This window comes from Gopherus flavomarginatus, chromosome 3 (genome assembly GCF_025201925.1).
Source record: "Gopherus flavomarginatus isolate rGopFla2 chromosome 3, rGopFla2.mat.asm, whole genome shotgun sequence".
Classification (NCBI taxonomy): domain Eukaryota; kingdom Metazoa; phylum Chordata; order Testudines; family Testudinidae; genus Gopherus; species Gopherus flavomarginatus.
In genome coordinates this window covers 206112740-206132468 of record NC_066619.1, presented here as the reverse complement: position 1 = coordinate 206132468, position 19729 = coordinate 206112740, and the positions used below count along the sequence as shown (strand labels likewise).

The window sequence follows — 19729 nt, the reverse complement described above, 5'->3', positions numbered from 1 at the left end:
TAATTGCCACTTAGAAAATCTCCCCTGATAGCAGCAAGCACACTCTCCCCTCACTCGCAGAGATAGTGCCTGACTCAAGCACAATGCCAGGAGCATTTGTTGGTGTGGTGTTGCCCTCTGCCCCCCCGCACACTTCACAAAGTGCTGTGAAGCATTAGAGGTATTTACTTTTTTTCTGATGTCTGTATAATTTGACATAAAACAATATTAGTAAAAAGATGTCTTTTAATAACACATTCAACAGAGGAACCCAAGAAGAAGAAAATAAAGTGGAGTCTCAAAAATTGTAGCCAAAGATTAACTCAGGAGCAGGATGAAAAACAACAATTGTCTTCTGGACTGACTTCATTTGTTTCCACAAGCTGTGTGCAGTGCTGAGTTGGTGGTATGGAGTTTAGAAATAGTTCTAAATTGCTAGTTAGTTAGATAATTTGTAGCTGCAAGTAACAGACCTTGATATCTGCCTGATATGCAAATGCAAACAGGTTTTGTGACCAAAAGCAGGTTGTGGTACATGAAGGACCAAAATGTCAGTGATTGTACTAGTAGGTGTTGGCTGATGTGCAAAAAAAAGTGCACCATTGCATGCCCACATTAAAGCATGAACTACATGTAACTACATGCATGAACAAGCATTTAAATGTTTAAATATCCACTTGTGTACATACATTTAGCAATTGTGTACATAAATACAGACAGGATTGTGCACACATTGTACATGGAGCATGTGTATTTTAAAAATATTGACTCACAAAATTCTATCATTTGCTCTAAAAATGACTGTACACAATCACAAGATGGGTTAGCTTGCTCTTGGTGTTGGTTTAATGGCACAATATTGTAGCATGTAATGGAAAGCACTGGATGTATAAAGATGAACAAAACCATACATTTTTGAGAAGCTTTAGCAAATGTACAGACTAGAAGCAGATTTTTTTCTATATTTTAAATTCCACATAAATGGCTACATATTGAAAAATGGAGGCTTAAGGGTCATGCCCAAAAATGCAAGCACATGATTTGTGCTGCAAAATTGTGATTTCAAGGACCAGTCTGACAACTGCACATGCCATTGTCTGATTTATATGTAACTGTGCTCTCACAGAGAGATTTCCTTTTCAATGTTGACCCCAAACAATGAGATTAATATAGTCCCTCACAAGAATGGCCAAACCTTTCCATTTTTTCCAGTTCAGACACAAAGGGCTTGTCTACACTTGAAACAGCTACAGTGGCACAGCTTCCACCCTGCAGCTGCACCACTGTAGTGTTTCAGTGTAGACACTTCCTTGTCTGATGGGAGGTGTTCTCCCATCAGCGTAGGTCAGTGGTGGGCAACCTGCGGCCCCTCAGGGTAATCCACTGGCAAGCCGCCAGACAGTTTGTTTACATATGCATGGCCGTCCACTGCTCCCAGTGGCCACGGTTCACCGTTCCCAGTCAATGGGAGCTGCGGGCTGCAGGTTGCCCACCAATGGTGTAGGTAATCAACCTCCTTGAGAGGCAGTAGGTAGGTCAATGGAAGAATTCTTCTGTCAACCAGAGCTGTCTACACTAGGGGTTAAGTCAGCATAACTACGTCACTCAGAGGTGTCGGTTTTTCACACCCCTGAATGATGTAGCTGGGTCGACCTAACTTTTGAGTGTAGCCCTGGCCTAACTTAGTATTGAATTATTTTTGAACAAGAATTGTGAGCTTTTACTTGCAAATGAGTAGACCAAGTCTGAATAAAATGCGCATTCAGGAATCTTAATTTAGCTTTACTCAATCTTTCTACAGCATATTTCACATCTGGCTCTTCAATTAAGTCAGTTTGCACAAAACCACGTTTTGATTAAATGAAGCAAAAACTTACAAGCAATACCAAGATGCTTTCTTCTTTTAGTACCTGTAGTTTGTACCGTCATCTATTCTTTGCACAGTTACAACCCTGATAATTTCTCTTTGTTTTGTTATATAGTTCTATAACTGTTAGCATTTCCAAAGGATAAGATATTAGGAGTAGTGATTACTGCAGTGAGGGAAGGTGATCAAGCCTCTTGGCACAGGAATTGAATTGTACAGTTCAGAGCCATTCAATAATAGATCTTTTATTTTTCAACAGTTTCCAGTGTGGAAAAAGTTAATCAAAATTTTTTTGACAGAGTACTTGTGAAAAAAAAACAAACGTATCTACTACTCTTCATTCCCCATGATGTGAAGCTACCTGCTATACCTTCTTCTGTGGCTGTGATGCAAAACTCAATTACTGTGTCTTCTCTTAATCCTAGCGCTGCACAGAGCAGATAGTGGGGAATGAACCCTATCTCGGGGTGGGCAAACTTTCTGGCCTGAGGGCCGCATCGGGTTTCATAAATTGTAGGGAGGGCCAGTTAGGGGAGGGGGTCATGGCCCAGCCCCTACATCCTATCTGCCCCCTGGGACTCCTACCCTATCCACCCCCCCTGTTTCCTGTCAGCCCCTCTGGGACCCCTGGCCTATCCACCCGCCCCCCCCCCCCCCGTCTCCTGACTGCCCTCGGACACCGGCCGCCCCATCCAACCCCTCCTGTCATTCCTGATGGCCTCCCCGGGACCCTTGCCCCATCCAACCATCCCTTCTTCCTGTCCCTTGACTGCCCCCTGCCTCCATTCAACCCTCTGTTTCCCCCCCGAGCACCATCCCACCCCTATACCTGGACCACCACCCTGAAGTCCCCTGCCCTCTATCCAACCCCCACTGCTCCCTGCCCCCTTACTGTGCTGCCTGGGGCACCGGTGGCTGGCCGCGCTACAGCTGCGCTGCCGCTGCCACCACACAGCACAGAGCACCGAGTCAGGCTGGGTTCTGCAGCTGTGCTGCCCCAGGAGCTCACACCCACACAGCCCAGAGCATTGCAGCTGGTGGCAGAATGAGTGAGTTGAGGCTGCGGGTGAGGGGGAACAGTGGGGAGGGGCAGAGGGTTAACCTCCCAGGCCAGGAGGGTCCCGTGGGCTGGATGTGGCCTGCGGGCTGTAGTTTGCCCACCCCGGGCTATCTAATACAGCATGACACCACTGGCAAGAATGATGGGCAATATACTACCTCAGTTTAATGAATGTAACTCCCACTGAAGTCACTAAGGATTTAGTGCAGAATGTGGTATGATGATACAGTAGCAGACCTCTCACAATTGGCTGATTTCATCTGTTACTGAACTTATCACAAGAAAAATGATAGGTACAACCCAAAAGACCTAATCTAAAAACTCCCAAATTTGAATTTGTTCAAAATCTGGATCTGATTTTTCCACTGTAGTGCCATATTTACTCAGGGCCAGTGCTTCCATTTAGGCAGCCTAGGCAATCGCCTAGGGCGCCAGGATTATTGGTGCGCGGCATTTTGCCAGAGGGGGCGGCAAGCAGCTCCAGTGGAGCTGCCGCAGTCGTGTCTGCGGACGGTCGGCTGCTCCCGAGGCTCCGGTGGACCTCCTGCAGGCACCACTGCGGCAGCTCCACCTGAGCTGCGGGACCAGGGTGTGGGGCGGCAAAATTGCCGTGCCCCTAGGGTGCTAAAACCCCTAGCGCCGGTCCTGTATTTATTGATAATACTTCATAGCAAATTGCCAATCAAAATTATATTAGGAACCTGTATCTGTCTCTTCTTGCTCTCTGCACTGTCTGAATCGTTAACAAATTTTAAAAGAAGCATGTAGGATCTGGGTTTCTCCCTCTCCCAGGAGGAGGGGATTTTTTTAAATTGTAGGAAAGTTAAGCTGAGTTTTTTGGGTTTTTTTTTACATTTTGTTCTGAAAGATGTGGGGTTCAAGTCATTCCACTTTGTGCATCTCTCTAAGAATATATATTTCCTTCATAATTTGTGTATCTGTGATGTTTCTAATAGAGGAATTAATCTTTTTCAGAGAGCAACTTCACTGTAGCCTGAAAGTACTATTAATGGACTTAAAATTTGCATAAATGAATCGAAACTATATGAAATATTCAATCTATTTCACTATAAATGGAATGATATTGCATCTGAATATGTTGTAAGAAGATTTCCCAGAAGGAAATATGTTGCACTCACTGTAATAATCACATGAATAACTCCTGTTAGTACTTACAGCACTCCGATGTCTTTACCTCAAAAGCATGTGAGGAAGTCATTTCATTGTATTTTGCAAAATACTTATCAAATTGTTGAGACCATCCATTGTTGTCTCCTAATAAGAAATCAGAGAAGGCATGTTATATCAAAACAAAACAAACAAAAACCCTTCAAAACATTTCCCACAGGTACGATAGAGAACAAGAGCTTCATTAAATTTGGTTGCACAATCCTTTTCGTGCGCACACACATATACACTTTCTAGTTTGGTGTCTCTGTTGTGACAAAGGAAATAAAAAGGCTTAAAATTCCAATTTTCCCTAAGCAATGCTAATCATATAACAAAGTCCTAAAATTGAGAGGTAAAAAGAGACCTATGAGGTCATCTGTTCTTCTTTCTGTCAGTGCAGGCTTATCCCCCCACAGTATATTCTCAAGTGCTTTGTCTAGTTTAGTTTCAATGACTCATATGATGGGACTTCCACAATTTTTCTTTGAAGACTGTTCCACACTGTAATAGACTGCGTTGCGAGGAAATGTTTCCTGATAGCCAGCCTTAATTTCTCTTTGCTCAGTGTCAAGGTTATATGTGCAGTACTTTTGGGGACAAGTTATGTGACATATTCACACCAACAAGCATTACCTAAGTTCACCATACAATTTAAAGCAGCATTCAACACCACAGTCTGACACTAGTTATTGTGCATACTCTGCAGCAGCAGGTCAAGGACATAAAAGTGAAGTTAAAGAGTAGCTCTTTTAATGTCTTCCCACAACTAGGGACTTCCAAATATGGTGATGCCGTGCAACCAGGAGAGCACTGTTTCTTTGGAAGACTTTCACATATAGTTGTAAATAATGTTTTCTGGTCAAGTCAAAACCTAATAAAGAAGACAGAGGCACACTGCTAATAAACAGGAAATGGAGTTGACTTCCCTGTTAAAGTTGCATGTGTCAAAGTTTCCATTTTAAGATGGATTTTGAGTTTTCTTTAACTTTGTCAAAAAACTCCCTTTAGCCTAAAATTTTTCATTTGTATCTATCTGGACCAATATCACAAACGATGCCACTAATTATCAAGAGAGCAGCCACCAACTAGTGATTCAGAAATGTCAATGGTAATTTAAAGTGTTACTTGTAAATGCAACTATGTCTTCACTGTCAGAAACACTTCTTGTGTTATGAGCTTTACAATGATTATGCTTAGCCAAATAATTGCAGTTTTATTCTAAGAGTCATGAATCTCCAGGAATGGACATTCTGCCTCCTGAATTTTATAATTTAGTGTATACTTGATATCATTTATTGTGGAAGTATTTAATAAAGCTTTATAATCAAGGACCACATTTATTAGTTTGGTAATACTGAAAAAGGGAAAAGAAACCAGAGGTAAAATTTACTTACCTAGACATAATTTTTCCTTCTCTAAACTGGGCATCTGAGTTATTCCTCCTCATCTTCCAACCATGGAAGTTCCTTATATTTAACTCCCCTCCCCCATCTTTCTAGCTTCACAATGCAGTGCCAACAGGTGGAGTTGTTCAGAAAACTGATTACTGGCTGAAAACCATGAATTCTATTTAATGATTTTTTTGATGTTTTGACAGGGTTTCAGTCTAACATAGAATGACATTTTTAATTAAAAGGAGGGAGTCTGACCTCAAGATAGCCAATAGCTCACTTAGGGCACTCACTTAGAATGTGGGGGACTCAGGTTCAAGTCCCTTCTCTACTTGATTCAGAGAGTGGCGTGCTCTAGCCATTGCAATATAGAGTTAGTCTCTTTCTGGCCTGATGAATGTTTACTTATTTATACAAAGTGAACAGCTGCAAGTGGAAAGATTGAGAGGGAGACTAACTGTAGAGCCCAGAACTTAGGGCACTAAGTTCAAGGCCCTGTTCCAAATCCAGGAGAGAAAGGACTCACATGAGTGTCCTAATAACTGAGCTATTCTACTGTGGATTTTTTCATTTGCTCATTTTGACCAGAAATTCCATCATGGATATGAGAAATCTTCTGAACAAAAGTCTGGTGGAAACCAATATATTTCTGCAAAAAGTTTTTTTAATCCATATTTTCTGATGAAAGAATATTTAGTCATAAAATTCCCAGGCAGCTCTGCTGATTACCTCTATAGTACCCCAGCAAACTGCCCAAGCTGAGAAAACAAACTATAAATTCTGATTAATTAATATTTGTAAAGATTAGCCATCTCCACCCTGGCTACCATTATGTTATATCCACTTATTCATTTATTATACTGTAGTGAGGCAGATTGCCCCACTCCCTGGGAGGATGGGCTGTGGCAGGCCAGGGAGCCTGTGCAGCCCGAGAGCCAATCAGAAAAGGGCTTATGGGGAGCCAATCAGGGCCCAGATTGGAAGGAGCCAATCAGGGGCAGGCTCATCCATCTATAAAGGCTGCCCAGAGCAGGAGTGGTCAGTCTGTTCCAGACCTTTGACAGGGGAAGGTCAGTCTCCAAGGGAGAGAGTAGCACCATGGGCTGGGCTAGGCTAGGCTCTGAAGGGAAGGGCCTAGTGGGTGCAGGGGGCTGTAGGGGAGGTGGTCCAGGGGAACAGACAGAGGAGGGGAAAGAAAGAGGACAGTGAGGCTGATGCCAGAGGGTCCCTGGGCCGGGATCCCCCCCTTACAGTACACCTAGCAATTGGCTGTAGGGAGTGGCCATTATAGACTATGCCCAATCCCTGACAAGAGGGATTAGACTTTAGGGTATGTGGTTGCATATGGTGGCTGGAATGTCAGACTACTGATCATCAATCCCTGGAAGGGGATCCTGATGGACTAAGGGACACTGTTGGAGGGCAGTGGCCTCAAAGAGGATGCTGCTGAGCAGGGAGCAATGTGGATCCAGTGACAGGAGCAGAGGGAGAACAATAGATGGGACACCACCAGGAGGGGGCTCTCCACTGGAATTGAGCTAATTCCTGAAATCACTAGCAGGAGGTGCCATGGGTGGTGAGTCCCAACCCGTTTACATATACAAAAAATGGAAAAAAAGACTTAAGGCAAAGAGACCCCAACATTGCTGCTGTTGGAGTCAGCCCTGGCTGCCATGTTTCACCTGGGTCTGGAGACCAAGTAGCCAGGGAATACTGGCTTGGAGATTTTGCAAAGCCAGCTCCTGCTGCTGAACTTCTACCCCAAATAGGACAATGCTAGCCTGCCACATTGCTGTAAAGCAGGCAAAGCAGTGTTCTATTGTGCACTTGGGCCACAATCAGGAGCTCTCTTGATCTTAACTGGGCTTGCTACATGACCATGTTTTCTCTTCAAATCCCATTTTCCTGCAGACAACTGTTCTCAAAAATCCTCTGTATACCAGGGAGACACCAAGAAGAGGGAGAAAAATAATAAATGAATAAATATTATTAATAAAAACAATGGGAAGGGCTCTTGCCTTGAGTCAGAGAAAGGAAAGGCCTAGAGGAATCTCCTGCCACTTCAAGCAGAAGTGAAATACTGGCAAGTTAGAGAGGCACTCAGGTCTCTGAACAGCTTCACTGACTGGGACTGCACTGTTGAGCTAGGAAGAGTGTTAAAAAAATGAAAATGCTTCTATGCTTGGAAAATGAGGAATAACCCAGTTATAATAGATCACAGCGCACCAGGGAGAAAATGCCAGGCACTATTGCATTTTAGGATGTGGATTATAAGTGGATTGAAGTGTTGGCTAGCTGCATGACTCTTATAAATATTAATAAGCTTATAGGTATGGGTCAGACTGGCTTCCTGCATGGTTGGTAGAGGTTAGTGACCATTATGTGTTTCCTGGGCCACCAGGGGTGCTCCATGATATTTCTCTCAATGCAGGGACAGGCTTTTGGGAGTAGGTGCTATGTGGGGATTTCTGTTGTGGTTCAGAGGACTGTGGATGGAGGGGATGCATTTATTCAGATCAGGATATAATAACCATTAGGTGGTAATGGCTAGTGGCCTTTTACCTGAATGATTTATGTTGTGCTAGGTGATCAAACAGGACTATCTGTTGAACCTTTTTTTGTAATAACCCCTAAGCTCAGTTGCCAAACTGAGCATTGACTGGATAAGAAGCAGAAAAACATAATTGGCAAGATTTTCTAAAGGGTTCCACACCCAATCCAGCCACTTCTGCAAGTGACTGAAGAGGAGCAGAGCTCTTCTGAAAATCTGTCTCTAGAGGTCATAATACCTGTCCCCTAGTTAAGGCTGTAGTGAGGCTTCCCTTATTACTACTATTTTTGAGCCAATTCCTCTAAATGGAAAGACTCCATTGACTTTTATTTGCAAGATCAGGGTCTTAAATGAGGGTGGTTGAGCCTATTATACAGGACTGGAATCTGCTGCTATTAGTGGACTGTATCCCAGAGAAGGGATAATTGAGATGGGAGATGAAAAGGATCTTCTTGTAGCTTCTTCTCACGAGGGTTTTCTACTTCCAGGGATTCATGTGACTCAGCCCTCTGGACAGGTCACTCCTCCAGTTAAATCCTTTTCTGGGGTGATAAAAGTCTAAACAAACAAAAGGTTCTTCCACCCCCCCCCCCTTGAGCTATTCTTCATCCCACCCTCTAGTCTCAGTTCTCAGCCACTTCTGTGTTTCCCTTAAGTCTCTCTGCCTTGGGATAGTGACTCCAAGACAGCTTCCCTGCAGCCTCTCACGCACAACACTCAACCTCCCTCAGCTACCTTTTACTCTTCTCTGCTCTGGGACAGAACTCTAACTTCCAGGCTGCTTTGCTCAACTGCACCACTTCTTCCAGACCCTACACTAGGGCATTTCCCAAGAGTCAAACTTGCTTCTTACATTTCCTTTATACACTGTTCTCTGCCCTTTTATGAGGCCCAGTGTTCTTTTTTGCCCCCAGGCCACCACCTGACCCCAATTAGTCCTGTCCCTTAAGCAGGCAGGCAACTAATTATGGCACAGATGAGGCTAATGGAAGAGGACTGGCCCCAGGCCTCCTGGCACTTAAAGTGACAGGCCATCCTGTTAGAAGCACAGTTATACTAAGTAAACACTTTTCATTCAGGCTGCAGTCTCAGAATATTTTTTGGCTTCCTAAATATTGCAGTATCAGTATAGGAACACTTGGTAAATTAATGACTTAGTTGGATACTTTGAAATATTGTTGAAAAACATTTGTTCTAGTGTTAAAATATACAAAACAACCCTAACTCCCTGCCCTCCTCTAAGCCAGCAAAAACATGGGGCCAGATTCCCAACTACATCGAGGAAGCTGTGTGCCTCTCTACTTCTCGAGGCTAAACAGGGAGACATGCTTTTATCCCATTTGACAGTGTTTGAGAAAATTTGCCAGATGGCAAGCAGCCAACTGCGGAGTGCATGTATGGAATGTTTAGACAGTCAAGAGGCAGCCATGCATGAGTGTAATGTAATAAAAGAGGAGGGATCCAGTCACAGATAAAAAGGAAGTCAGATGGGCTCCCATACATACTACTTTGCATTGGTACAACCCTGATTTCCTAAGCTTTTTGGTGTCAACTGATTGAAAATACTGGGCTTTTCTGGTCCTGGTTTCCACTAGCTGTGAAGAGGCATGGAAACATTTAGAAACAAACGAATAGGAAAAAAGTTAGCCAAACTTTTCTGAACTTCAAACAATCGATCAGATTTAATTTGGTTCAAGTTTTGGGACAAAATGTGGGACAGCTTTTATTAAGCCAAACTGTTCTGCTCAATCTTAAATACACACCCTGTGTAAATAACTATATTTAATAGAAGTCACGTACAGCCTGTCAGAGATATAAATAACATGGGGGTCATTTAAAGTTTATGTTGTGGGAGTCTGATCTTTTTACACACCATTAAGAAGAGATTACAGATGCATCATTTTGGGGAGTCCAGTTCAGATGGCATGATTTTCCTGAGTCAATTCTAAAATAGATTCTATTGGCTGTACTTCTGGCAAAGCAAGATTTTGAGACAAGGGGGCACCAAAACATCTCTTATGATGTGGAATAAGTGAAACAAATAATTGACAATGTCTTCCCCAAGAACACTGCAAATATCTATGGTCCACTAGATGGATTTACATTATGTTGATTACTATTTATGTATTAGCATCATAGAAGGTGCATATGGACACTAATCCTGACAAACTACAGATTTGAATAAATTCATATGACAAATCCAAGAAAATATCACCCAAATCCAAGAAAATATCAACTAAAGATACACAATGAATTGTTTAGAATGGTGCTTACAACATGAATTCTGTATACAAGAATTCCTGCTCTTTGAACTATGGCCTGATAGGTATATGTGCACAGACACTAGACTGACTTTAAGGTGTCAGGTACGGTGTACTGGCTCTTGCTGGTATGCCGTTCCAGGGCATACTGGGTTACTTTCACCTCTGGCATTGTCCCTCATTCACAGGACTGTAAAGTCCAGGAGCAATGCAGGTAATCATAGAGGAATCACTTTGCGCTTTCTCTCTCTCTCTCTTCCCTCTGCTTCCTCTAGGGAGCCATTTTAAATTTAACCTGAGTGCTTCTGTTTGTTTCAGTGGCCTAGAAACAAGTGGCGATGACACCATCATTTCAAGAGAAGAGAGTACACATTGCAAACAATCACTGCCCAGCTGCCAAAAAAACAATGTTGCTGAATTACAAGGAAAATTGGCCAGCAGCCATATTTCTGAACACTGAGAAGATTGCTGTCCTCAGTATAGTTCAGGCCACTCAATTAAATATAATGACCTGTTTATGAAGAAAGGATCATTTACATAGTTAAGTTGTGTTCTTTCTACAGTTCTCTTATATAGCCCAATAAGTGAAGCACTGGCCAGATGAGTAACAGTAGCCATTATTTTCTTAATTCAATGTTCCATTCATAATGGAAAAGTCCAGTTTACCCAACTACCAGTTGGTTTGTACCTAAAGGTTAGGCACAGTATATACAGATTCTTGCATAAAAATAAAATGTTTTTAGAAAAATGCTTATTATAATAATGTGTATTTATTAAAATACCATCCCGAGGGGTTCTCAAATGATTTACCTATATATTATGTACACATACACTCCTATATATACAGAAGTCACTTCAGCAACCATTTCTGAGCTGGAACACAACTGTGTAACAGTGCAAAGCAACATTCTACAACAGCTTTAGACCTTAAGTGAAGAATAATACTCAAATTAAAGTTCACGGAGAATGCAGGTAGGAGTTTATAAGAACTTGTAAATTAAGGTAAGACTAGATGCTGGGTGTAACATTCCCACTCTTGTGAAAAGTGGCATGAAAGCTTTCCTCAAGACAAGTGATCAGGGCCTTGGTTTTACATCTCACCTGGAAAAGAGCACCTCCAGGAGCACAGTGCTCCCTATCACTGAGTTGGGTACTTATTCAGTACTGTCTTAGAAGAATGTCTCATAGTGAATAACAAACAGTACTTCTTAAAGCCTCTAGACTTTCCCCACAAAGTCTCCCAATTCACATAAGGCATGATCCCATGCTCATTCAGTCAACAGTAGTCTTTCCATTGACTTCAATGGGATTCGGTACAGGCCCATAGGCAACAATATTTTGTGAGAAATGAGATAACAATCCAGGGTGGCATGGTAGCAGATTTTGTATTGGTCTAAGCATTCACATTTTGATTTAAAATGGTAGAGCATTAATCAAATGTGTACGAACAGTAATGACCTTTCTAGTTTTTTAACCATAAATATATATCTTTAGGTATTACAAAGCCAGGATGAAAGTTACAAAGCATGCAACATTCATAAAACAGAAAAGGCAGAGAAATATGCATATAATTTGCATCCTTGTAATTTTAGAGCCTGTAACTACACTAAAGGGTGCTGATAAAGAGCACTATATAGAAGGAACAAACCAATGGGTTTTGAAACAGAACTGTGCAAAATGCCACAACATTTGCACTGAAATTCACAAGTATCTTCTTAGAGTCTCAGCTTCAGCATAGCTGACTTCAATAGGAAGCAGGAATGTTAAATATCTCTCTAGATCATGCCCTCAGTAATGAAAATAGTATATACTGAAAAAAGATAGAATTTAAACTATTTTAATGTAGAGATGGGCCAAGGATGTTTTGTTTTGATTCAGACAAGGGTATGTTTTGAAATTCAGGTTCAAAGCTGAACCAGGCTAAGATTCATGTTCGTATTAAAAAATGTTGAAATTTTGTGATCTGTTTTTACAAGGTTAATGTCTTATGATAGAGGAAAATCTCACGACACCAGCCATTCTGATTAAATTTCTCCCATATTTAGCTGCATATGAACTGAATATGGAAGCCAGAGCCTTTCCAGTTTTGGACCTAACCTAGATTCAAAACAATTGAGGTAACTTCACATCCAGGGCTGTGAATCAAAGTACCATTGAAATTTGGGGGAAGGAGGTATTTGGATTTCAGGCTTGTTACTATTTTAAAGCCACAGCGAACAAACCATTCAGATTATCCAGGAAAACTACTGGTATATTATGGTTAAATGTGGATGACAGATATCAAGAGATCACAGAGAAAAAATTTAGGGAAATTCAAGTCACAGAGCAACATAAAACTTTACCATGCTAAGAGCTGTTCCAGAACTATAGCTCTTGCTATACCAGGTAACTTCATTTTCCAAATTACAATCAACAAGAATGGAAGGTTAGACATGGGATGGTAACTTGCTGAATCTGCTGTTTGCAATGGGGTTATTTTTTAAATAAATCAAGAAAGATGAGAGCTATTATAATGGCATTTAGAAAGTCTACACTTAATCGAGTAAGAATGACAACAATGAGAGTAATCATAAGAATCGACAAATCAAAGTATTCAGAAGTGTTTTTGTAAATTTAGGAAAATGATTGAGACAGTGTTGGGTTGGTGAGAGCATTGTTGTCAAGAAGAATTTGGATTCCTGGGGTAGGTTAAATTATCATTAGAAAAAAGACACAACACAGATCCAAGAGACAATGTGTAAATAGTTCTTATTCCCCTTAAACAAAGAAGGTACGACAATAAAGCAGAAAATTCCACACAGCTCTATATTTGTGATCTCTGGCCAAAACTGTTTCTCAAACTCTTTGCAAATTATTTTGGTTCTGTGTTAATTCCATCTCCCACATAACTCAAAGTTCTTTATTGGGATATAGTTATACACACACTGTAACTCCTCACCTAATGTCTGCCTGCTTAATGTTGTTTCAAAGTTACATTGCTTCTCAGTTAGGGAACATGCGCGTTTAAAGTTGTGCAATGCCTCTTTACAGCGTCGTTTGGCTGCCTGCTCTGTCCACTGCTTGTAAGAGTCTGTGGAAGAGCAGTGACTTTACAAGGGAGCATTGCACAAGTTCCTCTTCTCTGCCTCCTCCCCCTCCCTCCTAGCACTTCCCCCATCACCAAACTGTGTTCAGCAGGACTTAGGACTTTCTGGGAGGGAGGGGGAGGAGCGGGGAAGCACTGTGTCTCCACTCCTCCTCCTCACTCCCAGAAAGTCCTAAGAGCAAAGTGCTGGGAGGAGGGAGAGGCAGGAGTGGAGAAGTGCCGCATCTCCCTCCTCCCCCTCCCTCCCAGAAAGTCCTAAGCGCTGCCAAACAGTTGTTAGGCGGCATGTAGGACTTTCAGTGGGGGGGCTGGGCTGGGCGAAGGAGTGGGGATGCAGCATGCTCCAGAGAGGAGGTAGAGTGGGGGTGGGAAGAGATGGGCCTGGAGTGGAGCGGGGAGAGGAAGAGGCGGGCCTGGAGCATTCCTGGCAAAGTCGGTGCCTGTTGTTCTCCGGGAAAGCAGCCACTGTTGCTGTGAAGGTGCTTCCGTGTGTTCTTGCCTGCAGCAGGCTGTGCCTGTGTGGGATAAACCAGGGGCACTTCCCAACCACAGTACAGTACAGTACATAATGCCTTTTGTCTGCCCCCCCCCAAATTTCTTTGGAAACTAACTGCCCCCCCCCTCCGCATACACATTAAATCTTATGGGAAAATTGGATTCATTTAATATTTCACTTAAAGTTGCATTTTTCAGGAACATAACTACAACGTTAAGTGAGGAGTTACTGTATATAAAGAGTTACTTAAGTAAGTTATATAATGTTGTTAAAGTATAAAGGGAACAAAAGTCTTCATGTCTCTATCAGAGGTAAATACAATACAATAAGCATCTCCCCACAACTGGGCTTTACATGTGCTCAGTGTTTAATCCCCTTGTCCATTTTTGGTTCTTTGGAAGGTTGCTCCACAGCATGATGGCTGCCTCTTCTCTTTTCTTCTCAGGTTAAATGTCAAGAAGCGTGGAGGCCCTTCATCTAACAAAGGGATCCATTTCCAACTCCAAAGGAAGCATACTTGGATGAGTGGTCCCATGTTGTAATAGACCAGATTTAAAATCACGACATTTTTATGCACAGAAAAGCTGTCCCTGGCCCAGGATCAAATTTCGCTCATCCCAGGACTCAGGCGAGCAATTGGGGAGCAATTGCACATTTTGTGGAAGGCAGAGAAAACATTTATCTAGCAGGCTGTTATTAAGAAAATGGTGGCTGTTTGAAGCAACTCAGGGGTGTGGGATTTTAGAAAAAGATTCATGAGCCTGATTAGTGGGAAGAAGGCAGATGAGGTGGTCAAAGATTCATCAGATATTTTATTTATGACACAACCTTCCAATTTGTCATAAGGTTCTGCCACGTATTACACAGCTATCACCTAAATACACATACGCTCCCATTAGCCGATGAAACACACATTGATTCTATAAGAAACTAAGGCCTGGTCTACACTACGCGTTTAAACCGATTTTAGTAGAGTTAAACCGATTTAACCCTGCACCCCTTCCACACAACGAGGCCCTTTATATCGATATAAAGGGCTCTTAAAACCAGTTTCTGTACCCCTCCCTGACAAGAGGAGTAGCGCTGAAATCGGTATTGCCATGTCGGATTAGGGTTAGTGTGGCCGCAAATCGATGTTATTGGCCTCCGGACGGTGCACCACTGTGCCCGCTCTGGAAAGCAATCTGAACTCGGATGCACTGGCCAGGTGGACAGGAAAAGCCCCGCGAACTTTTGAATTGCATTGCCTGTTTGCCCAGCGTGGAGCTCTGATCAGCACGGTTGGCGATGCAGTCCCAAATCCAAAAAGAGCTCTAGCATGGACTGTATGGGAGATACTGGATCTGATCACTGTATGGGGAGACAAATCTGTTCCATCAGAGCTCCGTTACAGAAGACGAAATGCCAAAGCATTTGAAAAAAAATCTCCAGGCTATGATACAGAGTCCACAGCATAGTGCTGTGTGACAAGCGTAACGGAAAGCCAAAGAATCAAATGGATGCTCATGGAGGAAGGGAGCGGGGACTGAGGAGTCCAGCTATCCCACAGTCCCCGCAGTCTCCAAAAAGTATTTGCATTCTTGGCTGAGCTCCCAATGCCTGTAGGGTCAAACACATTGTTCAGGGTATATCTCGTCAATTTAGCTCCCTCCCCCCCCGTGAAAGAAAAGGGAAAAAATCGTTTCTTGACTTTTTTCAATGTCACCCTATGTCTACTGCATGCTGCTGGTAGACGCGGTGCTGCGGCAATGAACAGCAGCATCTTCTCCCCTCCCTTCCCCGGTGGCAGACGGTACAGTGCAGAAGGACTGGTAGCCGTCCTTGTCATCATCCCATGAGTGCTCCTGGCTGGCCTCAGGTGAGGTCGGTCGGGGGCACCTGGGTAAAAATAGGAATGACTCCCGGTTATTCCTGGCAGATGGTACAGAACGGCTGGTAACCATCCTCATCATAGCAACTGGGGGCTGAGCTCCATCAGCCCCCCCCTTTCATGTTTAACGAAAAGATTCTGTACTGCCTGGACTATCATAGCAGCAGGATGCTGGGCTTCTCTCCCCCTCACCGTTTAATGTCCTGCCTGGACTATCATAGCAGCTGGAGGCTGCCTCCCCCTCATTTTATCTCACTAAAAAGTCAGTGTTTCTTACTCCTGCATTCTTTATTACTTCATCACACAAATGGGGGGACACTGCAACTGTAGCCCAGGAGGGTTGGGGGAGGAAGGATGGAATGGGTGGGGTTGTTGCAGGGGCACCCCCTAGAATGGCATGCAGCTCATCATTTGTGCGGGATCTGACATGGAGCAGCTGTGCTGTCTGGTACACTGGTTCTCTAATGCACTTGCCCCATATTCCAGGCAGGACTGACTCTATTTTTAGATACAACATAAAGGAGGGAAGGACCTGGGGAGTCGTTCTCATTTTTGTCTTTGCACCCCTGGCCGACCTCAGCTAAGATCAGTTAGGAGCACCCATGACAGCAGCAGACGGTACAGAACGACTGATAACCGTCATCTCATCACCAATTTACAATGGCATGGCAGACGGTACAGAACGACTGATAACCCGTCTCTGCTATCTTGCAAAGGCAAATGAATGCTGCTGAGTAGCGCTGCAGTACTGCCTCTGTCAGCGACATCCAGTACACATACGGTGACAGTGACAAAAGGCAAAACGGGCTCCATGGTTGCCATGCTATGGCATCTGCCAGGGCAATCCAGGGAAAAAGGGTGAAAAATGATTGTCTGCCGTTGCTTTCACGGGGGAAGGAATGAGTGACAACATTTACCCAGAATCACCTGTGACACTGTTTTTGCACCATCATGCATTGGGATCTCAGCCCAAAATTCCAATGGGCTGGGGAGACTGCGGGAACTATGGGATAGCTAGGGGATAGCTACCCACAGTGCAACGCTCCAGAAATCGATGCTAGCCTCGGTACATGGACGCACACCACCGAATTATTGTGCTTTGTGTGGCTGCGTGCACTCGACTTTATACAATCTGTTTTACAAAACCGGTTTATGTAAAATCGGAATAATCCTTTAGTGTAGACGTACCATAAGTGACAAATACTAAAGAAAGTAGAATCAGAAGCACTGTTGTTCTTGTCTAGCATTAGTAATTCTAATTTCATGAGATTCATCCTCAAGTAGACTCACTGCACCAATGGTGTTTGGATATCTTCCTTGAAATGCAGTTGAATAGTTAGATATCTATCCTAGATTCTACAGTTCTCTCCTATATCTTGATTAGGGTATTAATAATTGTGGTATGGTACAGAAGTTGCTCTTTTGTACTGATTTAGTGTGTATAAAATACTTTAAATCTTTTTTGTTTTAAGTATAACATCGAAGACAAAACTGGTATAGTATGTGCCAGGAAGAGAGCTGACAGTATTTGTTGTCATGTTGTCACTATCTTTTATCTTAGTTTCATCCAATATTTACAATGTGCTGATATTCAAGTTAAATCCTGTTTTATTTTAATATTTTAATTCACATGCAGCACATAATTTTTTAAATTGCACATTAGCTAACCATTAACAATTCATACACATCAATTAGCTAAATAACAGAACAGATTAAATAAATTCTGTTCTGAATGTCCATTCCGAAATCTCAGTTACAGAATTTACAGGGCCAAGTCTTATAGTCAGAAAACAAGAAGAAAAGTTTGTTTTTTCCTACTGAAAATGGTCATCTTTGCTGACTGAAGAATCATAATGTAGAGCAATTTATCAGACTTGCTGTGCTGCTTGCCAACTTGAGTTTTAATTAAACTCATGCACAGCAGGGTGCTGGGATTATTACTACTTTCACACACTTCCAGTGTTTGTTAATAGTTTTACAAGCTGCTCCAAATAAAATACAGCATGTAGGTCAAACTATTCAACAACACCCTTAGCCTTTTTAAAAGGAACTAAAAGCTTCTGCAAACAGCTGGCAATGGGCAAAATAGTCCTGACCATAAAATATCTTTGGAATGCTTTGTACTACTGTGTTTTAACATTAGAAAAATGTAACATAAACACTATTAGAGTTAAATCATCAGGATCTTGCAGCAATAGGGGCATCGAGCTAAATTAATCCCTGGTATTACTACTTTGCCTTTAAAGGAGATTTTACACTAGGGATGAATTTGGTCTTATGAATACAGATATGTCAAGCAATTACTTCCAGTGACCGAAACCTAATGAATATTTTACAATTTACAACAAAAATAATAAAAGTACACTTAAAATAAAACGCTTTCAAGTTCTAATGCAGAGTGCACGAATATTTACAACATATTGTAATTTTTTTTGCAGGGTTATTGTCTGGATTCTATTTGTTTATAATTTTTTAAAGTCGAGTTCATCTCCGTTATCATGGAATGTTCCAGCAGAATGAAAGTTAGTTTCCACACCTGCCATCTGGGAACCCTCAACATTCTCTGAGCTGGACAGGCGCACACTGTAATGACTCCATGGCCATCCAGGACCAGCAAGTCAACTCAAAGCCATTTATTGCTCACCCCAAGCATTCAAAAATCATGAGTGAGACTAGGGTTACTATACCTCCAGGTTTCCCTGGACATGACCTCCTTTTTGTTTGGTTGCCAATCCTCCAGGATTGGCTGGGAGTCTCCAGGAACTAAAAATTAATCTTTAATTAAAGATTATGTTATTTGATGAAATCTCCAGGAATACAGCTAACTAAAATTGGCAACCCTACCTGTGCAATATTCAGCTGAAGACAGCATTATTTGTTCTTTATTTGGATGACTAATATCTGATCATATATTATTAAAAAAATTAATTGGTACCATTCCCACATAAGAGGGGATATGAAAGTAACTGGAAGAGGCTCATAATGTTCCAGTGTAGTGGAGGAGAGCTTTTGTGTAGAGCTGGCTGGGGACCAATGAATCTTTTCACAAAGAATTTTGAGATTTTTAAAATTTGCTCTTGTTCCACATTTCAACAAGAAAAATAATACTTTTGAAAGTTATTGAGAAACAGAATTTTGATTAAATGTCCGTCTTTAAATTGAAAAATGTCAGGTTTTCAATTCATCTCTGTGGAATTGGTCAGGGAGTCCACCCTGAACTTCAGAAAACATTCCATCAAAAACAAAACCAAAACCAAAATATTTCAGTTTCAATGGAATGATATTTTTTGACTGAAAAAGTTGACTTGAAAATATTTCTGTTTGTGTACTTTTCTTCTTTGTCCCCAAAGAGAGATGGGCTTCTGTTAGCAGGACCAGCTCTAGGCACCAGCGTTCCAAGAATGTGCTTGGGGCACCACTTTTCAAGGGGCAGCACACCGGCCCTTTGGGGGTGGCATTTTTCAAGGCACCTTTTTTTTTTTTTGCTTTGGCTGCGGCATTCCGCCCCCTGCCCCCTTTTTTGCTTGGGGCAGCAAAAAACCAGGAGCCAGCCCTGTCTGTTAGTTTTCATTTACCATTCTGGAAACATAACAAACAAGCATGTCACATAAGAAAAAAAATGTTAAATGTTTATAGTCAGATCCATTTACATCATCATCTTTCAAGCTTCTGTTCACACCCTTCAGAAAGGGAAAGAAATCTGAGAGGCTGAGTCCATAGGCCAAACCATAATCCCCGAAACATCAAAGAAGTTTATTCTGCTTCAATACTATATTTCAATATAGTTTTGTAACCAAAACAGAGATTGTGTAAGTGGTAACTTTCAGCTGATTCACCTACAAATTCTTCATATACAGCCCTAGGGTGACCAGACAGCAAGCATGAAAAATCAGGACAGGGAGTGGGGAGAAATAGGAGCCTATATTAGAAAAAGACCCCAAAATTGGGGCTGTTCCTATAAAATTGAGACATCTGGTCACCCTATACAGCCCTGTATTA

General features: G+C 42.2%; 1 protein-coding gene across 3 annotated transcripts in view; it reads right to left on the bottom strand.

The window, feature by feature from the left end:
* The window catches only part of RXFP1 (relaxin family peptide receptor 1), a 90150-nt gene that overhangs the window by 33978 nt on the left and 36443 nt on the right, over positions 1–19729 (bottom strand). For 2 of the 3 annotated variants that reach the window (XM_050946371.1, XM_050946373.1), the window contains one exon: positions 4083–4181. In XM_050946371.1, coding sequence (XP_050802328.1) covers positions 4083–4181 — 99 coding nt within the window. Of the gene's footprint in view, positions 1–4082; positions 4183–19729 lie in introns of those variants that run through there. The other variant, XM_050946372.1, reaches the window with a different exon arrangement.